Raw genomic sequence first — 16,361 nt, forward strand, 5'->3', positions numbered from 1 at the left:
TGGCACGTCTCAGCACAGCTCGGCATGGTTAGGCACGGGAGGGCTAGACACGGCTCAGCGAGGCTTCGCATGGCTCCACATGGCACGGCTCAACATGGTTTGGCTCATTACGGTTCAGTACGACTCGGCACAGCTCAGCATGGTTTGTCACGGCTTGGCACGGCCTGGCACATATTGGCACAGCTGGGCACGCCATGTCATGGCAAAGCACGGATCGGCTCGGCACAGCTCAGAACAGCCCCCAGTGGTTTGGCCGTGCCTATGCACGGCCCAGCACGGTTTGGCACGGCTCGGCACGGTCAGGCACAGCTCGGCTCGGCAGCCCTGCCGAAGCCCGGCGAGCCGCCCAGGCGCCCGCACGTCCCCTCCCTGCTGCGCGGTCGGCGCGGGCCGCCATTACGTGACCGCCCCTCAGGGAGGAGCGCGGCGGCGGAGCGCGTGCGCGGCCGTTGGCGGCGGCCGGGCGGCCATGAGGCGGCGGCTGCTGGCGGGGCTGGTGGGGCTGGAGGCGGCCGCGCTGGGCGGCGTCCTCCTGCTCTACCGCGCCATGGACAGCAGCCGAGGTGCGGCGGGCCGGGGGACGGCTCGGGGCTGGGCGAGGTGCTTGGGAGCGCGGCGCCGCTGGGCTTGTTGCAGCTGCGCGTTTTTTTTAGTTATTAAAGAAAATAGTGGAGGTTAACCGGTCACCGGACACGGTCCGGGTGAAGAACAGACCCAGCCGGCAAGTCGGGTCCCCTTCCAGACGGCAGCTCCGGTCCCCGAAGCCTCTGAGGCTTCAGAGGAGACGCCCGGGTAACACACAAATAAGCCAGCGCCAGGCTTCTGCCCCGGGGCCGCTCAGGGCGCGGTGCCAGGCCGCGGCCCTGCGGGAAAAGGCAGCCACCGCTCGGGCTGGGGGGCACCAGCTGCCCCTGCCGGCTGCCATGTGGGCTTAGACAAGTTCCAGTTGGTCTCAGCTGCCTTGGTTTCTCATTTCTCTCCCTTTTTAATACTCCATCCCAGTTCTGACTTATCCTAATTTTTCTTTGTGGTGTAGTTCTGCAGGGTGAGCTGAGCTCATCCGGTAGCTGACTGCACACAGGAAGTTTTCAGCACTTACTTTGTGCTAATGCTGGCATTTACGCGATCTATCCCTGATGGGCTGAAAATCATTCAGATGGCATAAAGCTGTCATTTCATGATTTTCTGTTGGGTTAGTGAGGCTGTCCACAGGAGGATTCAGTGAACACCTAAGGCCACATAAGGAAACTAAAGTTCCTGCTGTTCCTTTAAGCATCTGCCATGCGCATCTTCAAGTCTACCTTGTATTTGGTTGACACTATTACAAGGAAGCTTAGAAAACACACAGGAAAAACTTGAATACACTTGTGATACAATTTTTAAAAAGTAAATTATTATCACATTAGTTAAGGGCAGCTATAACAAAGAGCTAGGACAAACACAGAAAAATAAGTAATTAGAATAACAGTGCATTTCGTTATTTGTCCTGAAATATGCTCTGTAAAGTAACCGATGTATGTTTCTTGTCAGATTTCAGATACACAATGCAGAAGAGGTTTCCATCAATTCTGGAAGGTAGGTTTGTAGTTGTTGGCTTCAAAAAGATGGCTCAAGCTTCTGTTGCATCTCACGTATAACACAGATTTTCTTTCTGCTTAAAACTACCCCAGGAGAGATTGCAGAAGTGTTTATTGTAATGTATAAGTGTGGCTGGAGTGTCAGGTGGATGGAGAGTCCTCAGAAGTGGAAGACTATACATCCAACCAAACTAGCCATAAAGTGGCTCACCTTTACACAGGTCTAGCTTACAGCTAACAAATATTTCCTTATTTTTCAGTTTATTACAAATCTAATGAGTGGTCTGGAATTCACGGCATAAAGGAGAATGACCAAATGGCATGGTTAAGCAACAAAAACTGAAGTAAGAAAATAATCGTTTTACAACAGTTCCTGTAAAAATGTCCACATTACGATGTTCAGCTCATCTTTTTGATTTCTTGCCTTTGTACTTCTTTTTCAGCCCTTTGTGCCTGAACTGTTTCTTCCTTTTGATGATGCTTTTCACATCTCTGTTGTGGAGCCACCTGTCACGCTCTACTTCCCACTGGATCTGTTTGACATCTGTAAGAGGGAAGATGAGAAGTAAGAAGCTGATAGATGATGTGGAATTACGTGGAATATGGATAAATCACATAGAACTTGACTACTTAATCTATAAATGTTAATAAAGTGCAAATTGCTGGATTTTTGTTTTGACACTTGAGAATTTTTTTCCCACTTCACAGTAAGTACCCTCTCAAAATGCTAAGTACTGTCTCAAGCTTAAGACCACCCTTGCCATTGATTTGTATTTTATTAATGCTCCTGTGGAAGTATGCAGTTCTTGAGTGCTGCTGTTAATACTTTTTCAGGTGACACCAGAAAGACTTGTAAAGGTTATACAAAGGACTGATGATTCAAACAAGTACACATTTAATTGGTATTACTTTCAAGTTATTTCCAGGAAGTTACTTTTTCTTCACCACTCTTGCAAGGAAATATTTCCAATAGATAAAGATATCTGTGCCATATCTGTGTCTTCCCTTGACAAGGATCCAGAATACTCTTTACCAGAGCAAAATTCACATGAAAGCAAATATGCAATAGCCAGTCCTTATTTACAGTGTAAAAGAAGCATGTGATAGCCTGCTTCTCTTTTCTGAAGCTTTACTCACTCCAACAGTCACTGCTAATATTAGTTCTCTTTAGTTAAGAGAGATGCTCAGTACTAAGCTGTGTCTTAGTGATCTTGAGTTGCTGTCCCTAATTGTGTGCTCTGTTTTATTTATCCCTGTGAAAGTGCATCTATTTAAGTCCAGAATCTGAAAAGAAAGAACAGTTTTAAAACTATCTGCTCTTCATAGCATGTACTTACTTGCATTATCTGTGTTAGCCATGGCGTTCATTCCAATATTGTCAAACTTAGACCCAGCATTTTCATCCAGCAGATAGCCGAACTTTAGAAAGGTAAATTTGATATTTTAGTATAAAAAAATATGTAAAAACAGCTGTTCACTTTTTTTTTTAAGCACTGATCAAACTTACCTCCTCTGCAGATGCCAGCATAGTGGCATCTGTGAGTTTCCTCTTCTTTCCTCGGCTGGATCCTACAAACAAGAAGTAGGATTCTTATGAGACAGAATTTCAAATTCACAATGATACTAAAACAAAATGTTGTAAATTTTTGAATTATTACTATTGTTTAATAAGACCACCTAAAAGAGCTGTGTTAGAAACCTTTACTCACCATCCCTAAAAAGGAGAAAAAAAAGTTTCCAAACAGAACAAACAGCACAAATCTATGCAATGTGTGTTAGTAACAAATGCACCCCCACAAGCTGCCAGAACAATTCCATCCTTCCTTCAAATACAACTCCTTCGATCCCCAGTCCTTCAAGAGCAGATTGTCATTCTGAATTTGGCCACGCTGGTTGGAGGACAAAGGAAAAAAAAAGTTTTCATCTATAGTTTATTCAAATCTGAAAACAGATCTGAAAGTGTAGATAATCTACTGTATTAAACGCCTCTGATGCCAAAGTTTTCAGACCATGTAGTTGCATTAAGCCTTCCCAAATGGAAATAATGGCAGTGCTTCCTTACCTTCAAGGATTCCCATGGAATTAATCTCTTTCTTTCTCTTGGTCTTTTTACTGTCAGACTTCGATTGACTGCCATTGTTAAGGTCTGTCAGGGAATAAAAAAAAAAGTTCCTTATTCTCATACTTTATGCATGATAATGTCTAAACAGTGTTGAGTCTTTATTTCAAAAATTAGTTTAAAACACAGTGGACACAATTATCACTTAACTAAAAATTGTTCAGTGGTGTGTCATTCCTCATAACTTTTTCCCACAGCACAAATATTAATGAAATACAATACTAAAACAAGAACATGACGGCAAAAACATTATGAAAACTTTGAATCTCTGCTTGGTAAGCTCGATGAAATAACAATCTCATGAAAGATTAAGGTGTGAACAGCTGTATGAATAGTTTATTGGATCTACCTTCAATCATCTTCCTGTGACCTTAAGTCATCAGTTGAAATACTCCATTAATCTGTGCTTTTCTAGCCACATAAAGTGCATTCCGAGTAAGCTGCTTTTCAGTGGAGAAGATAAAAAAAACCATAAAGGTGCACCAATCAGTTGGTGCACCAACTATTACAGAGATAATAGATATTTTTGTCTTCGAAATATTTTAATATTTTGCATATTGCATACAGCTATTTATTTATAAAGCTACAATCGTTCTGCCAAATTTTTCAGAATGAGGAAAACAATTTTTTAAACCCAGATGCCTAATGCCCACTTTCACCTAGAAGACTGTGGCAAGAAATGTCATTTCTCTTACGATTTCATTGTCCAGAGAAGGACGGGTCACTTCTTTACTTAAAAGCCAAACCTCCCAGCTAGGTAACTAAATATCAATTTAAGTATATAATTACATATCAAGTAATATACTTTTAAAAGCTTTTTCTTCTTTTTCTTTGACATTAAATGTTACTTTACCTAGGTCGTTATCATCAGACACATCCATAAATACACCTCCCTCTTCGTCCATATCCTTCTCAAAGTCTTCTTCCTCCATGCTTCCTAAGGAGACCTCCTCATCATCCAGATCACTGAATTCATCTTCATCATCAGAATCATCCCAGTCAGCACCGGAATCCTCAGTTCTTTTGCTTTTCTTACCACCTATGGTTTTCTTTTTTATGTTACTAAAAAAATACATAACAGGCTTAGCGAATCATCTGGCAAAATACCGTTTGCATCCAGATAACATTTATCTATCTGCAAACACTCCGTTAGGAAACTTAAACGTCACTGCAACTGCACTGCATCACAGTAGTGAATGTAGGATGAGAGCTAGTGAACGTATTATGCACTCAGGTACGTTTTCAACATCAGCATATGGAACCGTTAAAAACTAAGCCATTTTAAATTCTGGAGAGAATCCTATTCCAAAATAAACACAAATGTCAGCTTTAGTATTTTCTCCCTGTGTGTCTCTGCTCCTTTTCAGAAAGTCTTCTCCATAAAACACACATAACATGCTGGTATCCCTAAACGAGGACGACACCTATTTTCTTTTTTTCCTCAGAAAGTAAACATTGCTCTTCAGACGCTAGGTGGTTGGTTGTTTTTTGGGGGCTCCTTTTTTTTTTTTTTTTTTTTTTTTTTAAATACACACACTAGTCTGGATCACAAAAATGCTCAACCTTTAGCAGGAGTTTAAGCTTTAATTCTTCTTTCAACTCTTGGAAAAAAAAAGTTTCTGTGCTGACTTTAAAGTTGCATTGCAGATGCTTTAAGTAAAGAAGAGGCTACTTAATCAGTAACGTAACCACTGACTTCCTGAAAACTGAGCTGTGTGATTCTGGATCCCACAAAGTTTATGACTGAGTTAGGTCCAGTTACAACCAATCCTTACACCAGTACCATTATGCCTCATTCTGCTTACTTTTGTACTTGGTAATTCTCAAACAGAAACCTGAGATGATGAAAACCAATTAAGATTGCACTCTCCTTACTGGTCACCGTGTTGTATAGATAAATACTACAGGTCTCACGCTTCAAGCCAACGTACTCTAAGCACCACAGGATCATGATGCCTCATTCTGAGGGATGCAGAAAAGCAGGATTACCCAGCGTTCAACTGCTACTGCCTTTTTTTTTTTTCTTTTGCAAAGTGATATGCCCAGTCTTTCTGAAAAATCTCTATCCAATTTCTCAGAGTAAAACTCTATACAGGTATTAAAACAAGAGATGGAAGAATTGTCTCAAGGCCTTACCCAGCAAAATCAAGGTCACCCTGGCTAACATCAACAGCACTATCTTCACCTTCAAATTCATCTGGGGGGGAAATTCAAAGAAAATACACTTTTTACTAAAAGAAATCCAAAAAACAAAAAAGTTGATGCAAAATACATTATTTTAGGTGTCATTTTCCTGAATAGTTAATAACATCTGCTTCAATAACGAAGGGCCCTGATTTCAGGGACCCAAAGCTCCTATCATCAGATTCACTTAGGAATAAATTGCTCTATTAAAAAAAAAGTTGTAAAAACAAAATCTGAAAAATTAGATGTTCTGATTCAAAGAGTAAAATCTAACATTAGTCTATCTTTTCTTTAAGCATCTCAGTATAATGTCAAAAATTCTCAGAGACAGTTGATGTATTGGAAATACTAACAATTAAAAGGTAAACACAGTTAGTGACAGATTCTTGTCATAACTACGACCATATTAATCGTGTCACTAAGGAATACCCCCACCATGGGAGCTCTGAATTCTATGAAGACATTATACAAAGCAGTTACGGAGAGCTAAATGCTTGTTGGTTTTTTCTTAACAAACATATATGATTACTGTGTAAGTAAAATATGAAATCATAAAATAACAGACATTTTGGGTATACAAATTCAGATTTTGGAACAAATCACACACTAATTCCACAGCAAACAGAGTAGATGCTACAGAAACTGCCAAGAATACTGCAAAAGTTTGCCAAGGACTTAACAACTAACCTCATGAAAAATGTTAGGAATGATGACAGAAACTGTTAAGGAAGATGTAAAAAAAAAACAAGAAGTACAAAAAGAATAGAAGCACGTGTTTCATGCTGCTAAAAAATGTTATTTAATGCTTAGGCTACATTAGGAAAAGAACAAAAAGGCACAAACTGCTATTTACGAGTTTATATTCAAATTCGGAAAACTTCCAACATGAGCTGAACAAGCTGAACGCTACTAGAGTAGTGAGAGAGAAACCTTGTACAAGACAGCCATCCATCTGGCTTATGTGGGGGGAGAGTATGATCTGCTGACTATAGTAGCATAGAACAGGAATTGAAAAGAGTTTTCTTCTACTTTCATATTCCTGTCTTTGGTTCTTTTATACAACATAAGCTATTGAAGGATACATTAGTAATTCGTATAAGCACAAAATACTGGGACAGTTACTTCAAGGAAGAACATAACTTACCCAACGCTCTTTCAAACTCATCATCATCTACATCTTCCACGCTTTCTTCATCATCTTGATGCTTTTGTTTCTCTCTCTTATTGTTAAACTTTGTGTAAAACCTGAAATAATATATTGCTCTCAAACACAAAGGCACAAGTGATGATCTTTATGACAAGTTTTAAAAAAACAAACCAGCAAATTGTTTCATGTGTATTTCCCCAGCTGAAAAGCGTAAGTTAACTGTTCCAAACATCCCAAAACAGAGATCTGTACTTTCTTTGTTTTTTAAGATGTAATAAGCCACTACTGTAAAGTTTAAAACAAAGGAATTTTACAGTCAGAGGTGATAGAAATAATTTTGAACATACTGAGTTCACAAAAGGGCAAAAGGAAGATGGGAAAATATGCCTTATATGGATACGGTCAACTTGAATCTAATTTAAAAAATAGAAAAGCGATTCACCTGTTAAGTTCTCTTAAATTTTCCCCCACAGTCCTTTGTGTTTAGTTTTACCTAAACCTTCAGCTATTTTCAACCACTTTCACTACTCTGTTTTCTATTAAAGAATACAAAAGCTCACCAAAACACAGAAGGCGAATTTAATCAAAACACAAGGTCAAAGTAACCAGTATTTTGATTTAATATGAACTATTTTTATCCAAATGTGTAACACTTCAATTTAAGTATTACAGCTGCATTTTTACACCATAATCTGAAAGAAAACCAACTATATAGAATCATTAAAAAAATGCAGAAAAGTAGCCCCTCTTTTTTCACATTGTTCCATTTTAATACACTTTGATATTGATAACATAAACAATGTATATTCCATTTTCTTAAACCTACTTCTGATGCATAAGGATTACAACCCATAAGACATTCCCCATCACCCGGTGTTTAATGCCAATTTATTATAATGTCAGCTTATTTGATGTGTAGACTACAAGCACTGATTGCTTTCATTCATGAGTGAATTTCATTTTCATTCTTTCCTTTTGCCAAATTTTGAAATTATGTTCTAAGGAAAGTGCTCAAATTAATCAAGTCACTCAAATTGATCAAAATTTGAAAACACTGGGAACACTAGAGAATACTTACGAAAAGCAATTTTTTTGAAGGCATTTCACTCAAAAACAAGACTCAAAATGTATGTTCACAAATATTTCATTACCTGTGAAAGAACACGTCATCCACTGGGATTTTGCTTTCATCTATGGAAAGGAATTCCTTACTGTTGACTGCAAAGGCCAAAAAGAATTGATTTTACTTCAAGTTGAATTGTTATTCGCTTTAAAGGTGAAACAGCATTGCACAGACAGAAGTACATTGATATCCAGTGTCATCTGTTAAATAAGGTGAGCACATCACAAAACCACTTCAAACCTCTGCTAAATGGCAGTTTATTCCTTCAACTCAAAATAAACTGAAGAATGCAATAGACAAACTGTGTCCTCAAATGCACTGTAGGTAAATCTTCTTACTTTAAGCTTTAATAGCCCTAAAACCACGCATCATTATGGATACATCAGCTAATCCGTAGTAGTAAAACCTCTGCACAATACAACAGACCTAAAGTGACAGGAAGTGCATCCCTGAAAATGTTACAGAGACTCTACCACAGAAGATGGTACCTCCCTCTGTCTTCCAGCAGCAACTTCAACTGAATTTTTACCCTGACTTTTAACTAGTGGTTCTTAATTACTGTAAAAAGTGGGTCTAGACAAAACCCAGCCTCTTTCAGGAGGCGGGAAGATGCTAACCAAACTAACACTGCCAGAAGTACCTTACGCTAATCCTAGCAATAGCTGCAGCTGTGGCATTGCATGAAGGAATCCGTATCACTTAAGGAAAGAGGTTAATGTGATTTACATCATTTTATAAATCCATTTTCTTATTTTTTGAGTCACTTTTATTAAGCAGAATGTGGTGACGCTATAATTTGGAAACAAAAAAAAAACATTTAGCTATATACTACCTCTGCATTAACTACTACTAGATAAGCTTACATTTTAAAGATTTTTACATTATTTTATTTATTTAAAACAAAAATAAAAAGCAGTATTTGTGAAACTAGGATGCCAGACATAAAAATGGAACGTTTGTGAGCAGAAAACTTAGTATTTTATAAATATGCGTATCTCTGAAGTTAGTATCCTAACAGATTGCTTTTCTAACTAGAAATACCATAACCTGGAACAAACGCTAAAGTTTTTAGCATTTTTCCCCAATGCTGTTGCCAGCTATAAGCACAATGTTCTAAATTTCTTATACAAGATTGCAAATATACTCTCTACCCAGTGACTGTATTACCTTTTCCCATACAAGGGTATGCAGAGAAGGGTAGTCTAGCATAAGAGAAGATACAGGAAGCATGTGCAGGTGATAGCAAGAATAGCACTACAGACAAGGCACACCGTTTGCTGTAGCTCTGCCCTTTGCTGCTACACATTTTAACGGCTAAGCAGAAAGTACAACCTTAACGATGCCTATGAAAAAGGAATTACATTGATAGAAAGTAACTGACAACTAACGGAAAAAATACAGGGAAAAGAAAGGTATTAACAAGTTTTGATGTGTAAAGCCAAGTAGAAATACAGTGTAAGAAGATTTGCTTTCCTAGTCAAGGATAATGACTGAAGTAACTGACTTCCTCTACACCCTTTGTTCTCAAAATGATTGAATGGATCCAAAGTTTCAGCTGGGGAGACTTCATGCACCCTTACATGAAGTTTAGACCTGATCCTGAACATCAGATACCACCACTGCACTCTTGATGGACAGAACTTGCTATCTGTTCTTCTTGTATTGCTAACAGAAGTGGTATGGACAGCACAGAGGATGGATGCCCACAACAATCAGTCAAGAATTTCTTAACTATAAAATTATGATTCCTTATTCATAATCTTACCTGCAAGTCTTGGCCTATCTGTCATAAACTGCTTCTTCTTCCGCTGCATTACCACACTGCTGGTGTTCTCTGTAGCAGAAAAAAAAAAACTATTACACATGCACTCCAAATTCTTGACAAGGACAAACTGTCACTTGACAGTCTGACAGAACAGTTTCATCATTGATAATCAAGATTAAATGCTAGTATGTACAGAGAAATTCTTACCTTTGCCTTTATGGAGTTTGGGATTTCTGTACACAAAGCGATCCAAGAATCTCATTAATGTGAAATCCTGCAAAGGGTCACCAGAGTACTGAATGTGATTTCCCTGAAAGAAGAAAAAACCATTAGTCTTCATTTTCAAAAGACAGCAACAAAACATAGAGGACTCAAATGGACCAAGATCATTAAATCACAGTTTGAAAGACGAGGCTTGGGGGATATTTCATCATGTAAGCCTGACAGGTTACAGCCTTTACACATTTGCGGGTTTGTTTTTTTGGGGGGGGAATTCCACTATTTTCTACAAGAAGAATCTCTCACTTTGTTTCAGTGATGAACTGCCTTGTAATATACTGTACTAATAGACAGGACATTTTTTATTGACAAAAAGATTCACAGCTTGCAGCCAGGAAGTTAGTACTCAGTGCAATTTAAATATCATATATTCAAATGAAAACAAAAATTCTAAGTAGGCACTGTGCACAATTCAGCAGGATTTAAAAAAGGGATCTGACTCAACAGCAGAGCTCCCCATATTAAAAAAAAAACACTAATCAGATAGACCAAACTCTAAAACAGCTTTAAGAATCATGTGATACCATGTTTTGCCCAAGTTAATTACTTCTGTGAGCAGTCTGCTTTAGATAAAAGGCTTTGATTCCACGAAGAGCTTTGTATTCGGGTGTATGCTACTCACAGTGTTGCAGAACTTCTCATTACCTGCAGAGTGCAAGGAGGCCTTACAATGTACTTTTTTAAAAGGTAAAAGATAGCTAACAAAAAAAAAAATCAAAATTCAAAGCTACAGACTGGTGAAAACACTTACTTCTAGAATTGTTTTTGCAAAGAGAGCCACAGATGGATGGAAGTGTTCAGAAAGCTGAAAAACACAAGTCGTTTGTTTATTTCTACTCCACAAATAAATGCAATCATTATTCATGGTGTTGTATAAGACTCCTGACATAAACACCATGCTTTAAGACTACTCTGCAACTCACCAAATAACAAACTTGCATGAGGTAGTGCAAGGCTGATGTGCTCTGCCCTTGAACAACTGAGAAACATCGAGTTCTAACCTTTTACTTACATTAACTAAATACGATGAGGATCAATTACACTTTTATTTAATGCAATGCTACAAAGTTTTGTTAATAAAAACTAAGATCCAGAAGTCAAAAAAAAAAAAAAGAAAGAAAGAAATTATTACAATTCAAATCTCCACCTAAAAGTTACTATTCCCTCCTCTGGAATATCAGTACTGAATGTGGCATATTCAGTACTGATTCAGCTCAGAGCTGAACAATGTGTCCTTTAACCTCTCTGTCACATCACCCCAGTAGCTACTGCAAAAATAACCAATTTTCTTCTCTTGAAACAAGAGCCATACTAAGAAACACATTAAGTAGTGACACAAGAATGCTTTACCTTTTTCAGTTCCCAAAGGCTTGTACTTTCAGCACCACAGTAAAGAGGACTTCGGTGCAAAGGATCATATGAAACCCCATTCTTCCTGCCTGGGGGACAGAGATGAAAAAAAAGACTTAAATTTCCTCAAGCAACTTCATGAGAGTATTATTTTCATTTCACCATGACAGCAATGCTGCCCATGATTTTTAGCTGGACAGGCCACAGATTTGTACAGTAGCAAGCAAGGATTATATTCAGCAGCCCAGAGTATGATCAGGAGAATTCAAAGGACTTGCTTCCAAGGAATCCCCTGAAAAGCCCTGCTCTGCTCCAAAAGGGAAGCGATTGTCCCCTTGTACACAGCACTGGTGAGACCACACCTTGAACTCTGTGGTCAGTTTTGGGCCCCTCACTATAAAGGTATTGAGCTGCTCGAGCATGGGGAGAGAAGAACAACAAAGCTGGTGAAGGAACCAGAAAACAAATGTTATGAGGAGCAGCTGAGGAAACTGGGGCTGTTCAGTCTGGAGAGGATAAGGCTGAGGGGAGACATCATTGTGCTCTACAACTGCCTGAAAGGAGCCTGCAGCAAGAAGGGTGTTGGTCTCTTTTCTCTGGTGACAAGTGATAGGATGTGCGGAAATGGCCTTAAGTTATACCAGAGGAGACTTAGAAGTTCAGGTTGGATGGTTGGACTTGATGTCTTGAAGGGCAACCTAGATGATTCTATGTTCCTATGAAAATGTCATCAGAAAGAAAAAAGCTAGAAGCAGGCTCATAGCTAGACAACTTGTTTTACCAAGCTTCAAGTGAATGTGCAGTTACACATCGTAACACTGACTACATCACTCTGGATGCGTTTCAACTCGGAAGCAAAAAATCCCCAATCTGTTTATTACTTAGGCACAAGCATGCTGGCCTACATGAAGTGAAAATAGCTAGGAGATTAATACAGCCTCTTCGGGAAAAAAAAAACAATGATTCTGATTGCTTTGAATCAAACTTAAATTTGAAAAATTAAAATAACGTTTAAATTGATTTTACAAAAAAACTCTTGATCAACACGTTACTGTTACTGAAGTTAGGACTTGCTTGCATTATAGTTTCTTGCTAATTTACCTCTCATATTCACGTGATGCACCCATGAGGGTGCTGAACTCGAATTGTCTGGTTTAGCAGAATTTTCTATTGTATTTCTATTCCTCTCTTCTCCTACTTCTTTATCTGCATCCACAAATGTTTCCTCATCCTCTTCAGCCTCTTCTTGATCCTTAAAGCACTCTTCTTCATCAGACTCCTAAACAAAAAAAAAAAGTTTGTGAACACCTTCTCTTTTCCAGTTTTATTCTGATTTGTTAGAAAGATGCATGTATTTCTAAAGTAGCTGCTCACAAAAACATAGACAAACGATGGCCAGGATTTCAGCAATACACACTTTTGGCCTTGACGCTTACAAGACTTACAAATGAACTCTACAGTCACAAAGAAGAACATGTTTTGAAAAAGCTTTTGGGGTAGGAATGTTTATCTGCTTGCTTATACAGCATTTAGCAAAATAATCCTCTCTCCATAAAAGGACGTAAGACTTGCTAGAATGCTTACATCTATACAGATTCTTAATGTAATTGTGATTGTTCAAGTACTTTCTCCCATAACATAACCAAATATTAGCAAACCCTCATAAAAATTCTGTTTAAAAACCCCAATGAAATAAAGAAGTCATGCTGTACCACATGATCCTGTAACTGGACGCTTAGCCCTGGTTTTACTTTCAGAAGCTCAGACAGAAGGTAGAGGGTTCCACAAATGAAGGGTGGCATTTGCCCGCTAGCAACTTGAAGTAACCTCTTCACGAAGGCCTTCACCCGCCGTAACACAACATCTGCCTTCAGAGACTTATAGATAAGGTTAAGAAACATGGATGGCTTTGAGCAGGTTGCTAAACCAGGATCTAGAAGCTTCCTGTACAAAACACAGGAGAAAACAATTGTCATGATGCACACAGAATAGAAATTGCTGTCAACAATAGTCAGGTATATATTTCAGACCGCTATCTAGAAGAACACTTGCGGCTTGTTCGCCAATACTCCAAACCATTATGATCAAGCCTGAAACGTCAGTGGCTGTGTAGTATTTTTCATTTTCGGTATATCATATATTACAAGTAAAGCTATCAATAAATGAAAAAAAAAATAGAGAAACTGAGTTCAACAAAAATGTTTAAAAACTGAAGATGTACAAGGTGAGAAAGTAATCTATATATTCAGATGTTCAAGAAGTAGAAAGAAAATGCTTAGCAATTGGCAAGCTTCACAACCAGTCCAGCTACCTATGTAAGGAAGTGCGTTTTCTATTCTACTTTTTCCAGGCTACCTGGCACAGGAAGGGCCCTAAATGCGTTGCAGGTCCTGGGAGAACCTGAGTTCCCTTTCTAAAATCAGCAGCAATTAAACAGAAGCCTGCAAGGATCCTATGAAGAGCCTAAAAAATCATCCCGGTCACAAAAAAGTGATAGTTTTACAGCACAAGGTTTCCCAACTTAACAAATTAAATCATTTGCCTTTTTTCATGAAAAAAAGATTTTCATGAAAAAACAGGATTGTAGGCTATTACATGGCTAAAACACGCTACCCGTACAAGTGATCTCAGAAGAAGCAATTATAAATTAGTTTCAAAATATATCTGGAATTAAAACATACTTTAAAACAGCACTTTAAAACATACATTAAAACAGCACAAAGCATAAATTCCACAAGGCACGTTCTCAAGAACTACCACTGCCATTTGTTTTATCCCATATTAAGTAGAAGAAATCCCATATATTTTCTCCTAGCTCATAGATGACATCAGAAACATCTAGCCAGTGAGACACAAAACTTGCAAGATCTTAAAAACAAAGCACATGTTTCTTCCAACTAAAATTACTTTGAATTAACAGTGCCTGCTTCATAAAATTAAATTTAGACCAAAAAATGTGCCACTCACTTGTATAGCGCTGCGTAGTACCTGTCCGATACAGTCTGCTGAGAGTCCATGACCTGAAACAGCAGCATCAGGGCCTGGATGCTGGTGCTGAAGTTGACGAGATGCAGAACTTTGAACAAGGTGTTCATTTGCTCCTTCACTTTCTCATCGCCAGTCTCAGCGTAAGGGTAAGCTCTGTTCACCCCGCTGAGAAGAGCGCTGAGCATTTTGGATTCAACGTCTTTTTTCTTAATGCAGTTCCGAAAGAAGCAGAAATACAAAGTTATCAGCTTGTTAGCCAGCGGCGTTTCTTCGTGACTGAGGACTATCTGATTCAGAAAGCACATGGCATAGTATTGAGTTTTCGTGCTGATGTTTGACCGGTACAAAAGCCTCTCCACCTCACTGCACACCACTCCTTTCATATTTGGGTGCTTGTGAAGCAACCTCTCTAAGAGATACGAGGCCTTGGTGGCTATTTTGTTCTGCGGGTCTCCCAGTTTATTTACCAGCAGAACGAGCAGAAATTTCTCCTGCTCGGGCTTGCTGCTGAGCAGCTCGTGGGCAGCTGCCAGCGCTCGAGCTTTGGTTGCTGTCACAGAGTCGTGACTCAGGGTTTCTAAGGTTTGCACAAATTCTGCCACCTGCAGTTTCAGCAGATGCTCAAAGTACCACAGTATCAGGCGCCTGTCTCTCGAATCCCTGTTGCCACTTGACATCTTCTCTATGTTGTTAAAAGGACGCTGCGAGAAAGACCGCAGTTTTCGAGTGTCTGGTAGGAGATCTGAAAGGAGAAGCTCCCTGAAAGTATCCAAAGCCATGAGGCTCTGCTGCCTGCCGCCCTTTTTCTTTACGAGGTTCACCAGGTTCTCAACAAACTGGAGGCTGTGGACAGCACTGTCCTGAATGAGGAGGGTCATGGCTGCCATCCTGTCAGCTAAGGTACCCGACGACACCACGGTTTTCATCCACGCCGAAGAGGCCCCCTTCTGATAATCTGTCTTGTTCTTGTACAGCTCTGTCTCGTGCTGGTACAGCTTTTGGGCCAGGGCCTTATACTTAGACAGAAGCGTCTGGTCCTGTGGCTCGGAGGAGAACTCGCTGGTGTACTCCAGGTCATACCACTTGCCCCCCGGCTTGATCAGTATCACGTGCCTGGCATGAAACTCAAAATCCTCCTCCGGCCTCTCTTTCTGTACCGAGAGCTGCTGGTCCGGACCTCCACCAGCTTGCTTCTTCTTGCCCTCTTTCTTACTGCTTCCCTGTTCTTTGCCTTTTTTTTCCTTTTTCGCTCCTAAGGAAGGAGGGATGGTCTCCTTCTTGCCTTTCTCCTTCTTGGGGGGCTTCCCCTTCTCCCCCCCATCCTCCTCCTTCTCGTCCTCCTGCAGGCAGCTCTCCGCGTACCTGCCGAGCCCCAGGGACTTGACGAAGGCCTCCAGCTCCCCTTCCTCCAGGTCGTCGATGGCGCCCTTCTTGCCGCCGTCCTCCATCTCCTCCTCCTCCTCGTCCAGGGCGCACAGCATGAGGAAGTCTTGCTGCGGGGACACCGGGGGCCGCCCGTTACCTCAGCGCCGCCCGGTACCGGGGGCCGTTAGCCCAGCGGCCGCCACGTGCTCCCGCCCCCCGCCGCCCCTCACCTTGGTGCCGCCGAGCCGCAGCACCTCGTCCAGCGTGAAGCCGCCGCCGCCATCTCCGTCCCCCTCCTGGTCGCTCCACTCGGCCTCGCCGCCCGCCGCCTCCTCCTCCGTGCCCGGCCGCCCCCGGCCCCTCATCGGCGCCATGGAGCCCGCCGGCTGCCGGCTGCCTCCTGCCTGGCGCACGCGTGGCGCCTGCTTCCGGCGCGGCGCGGGGCTGAGCGGAACCGAAGGGGG

The 16,361-nt window shown here is 40.7% G+C and overlaps 1 protein-coding gene and 2 long non-coding RNA genes across 3 annotated transcripts; 1 reads left to right on the top strand and 2 right to left on the bottom strand.

Moving 5' to 3' along the window:
* Nucleotides 1–463: 463 nt before the first annotated feature.
* Nucleotides 464–2,256, top strand: LOC118164472. The gene is made up of 3 exons (XR_004749515.1): nucleotides 464–563; nucleotides 1,531–1,921; nucleotides 2,021–2,256. It is a non-coding gene; the product is annotated as an uncharacterized LOC118164472 (long non-coding RNA).
* CEBPZ (CCAAT enhancer binding protein zeta) lies at nucleotides 1,361–16,230 on the bottom strand. The gene is made up of 16 exons (XM_035322019.1): nucleotides 16,128–16,230; nucleotides 14,512–16,025; nucleotides 13,257–13,488; nucleotides 12,646–12,823; nucleotides 11,545–11,633; nucleotides 10,946–10,999; nucleotides 10,123–10,225; nucleotides 9,916–9,984; nucleotides 8,179–8,245; nucleotides 7,025–7,125; nucleotides 5,833–5,893; nucleotides 4,550–4,758; nucleotides 3,640–3,723; nucleotides 3,085–3,146; nucleotides 2,915–2,996; nucleotides 1,361–2,121 (listed from the first exon to the last, which is right to left on the bottom strand). The coding sequence occupies exons 2-16, from the start codon at nucleotides 16,011–16,013 to the stop codon at nucleotides 1,982–1,984; spliced, it is 3,033 nt and encodes a 1,010-aa protein (XP_035177910.1). The 5' UTR covers nucleotides 16,014–16,025; nucleotides 16,128–16,230; the 3' UTR covers nucleotides 1,361–1,981.
* On the bottom strand, nucleotides 5,223–5,826 carry LOC118164473. The gene is made up of 2 exons (XR_004749516.1): nucleotides 5,297–5,826; nucleotides 5,223–5,253 (listed from the first exon to the last, which is right to left on the bottom strand). It is a non-coding gene; the product is annotated as an uncharacterized LOC118164473 (long non-coding RNA).
* Nucleotides 16,231–16,361: the final 131 nt, after the last annotated feature.

This window comes from Oxyura jamaicensis, chromosome 3, assembly GCF_011077185.1.
Source record: "Oxyura jamaicensis isolate SHBP4307 breed ruddy duck chromosome 3, BPBGC_Ojam_1.0, whole genome shotgun sequence".
NCBI lineage: Eukaryota > Metazoa > Chordata > Aves > Anseriformes > Anatidae > Oxyura > Oxyura jamaicensis.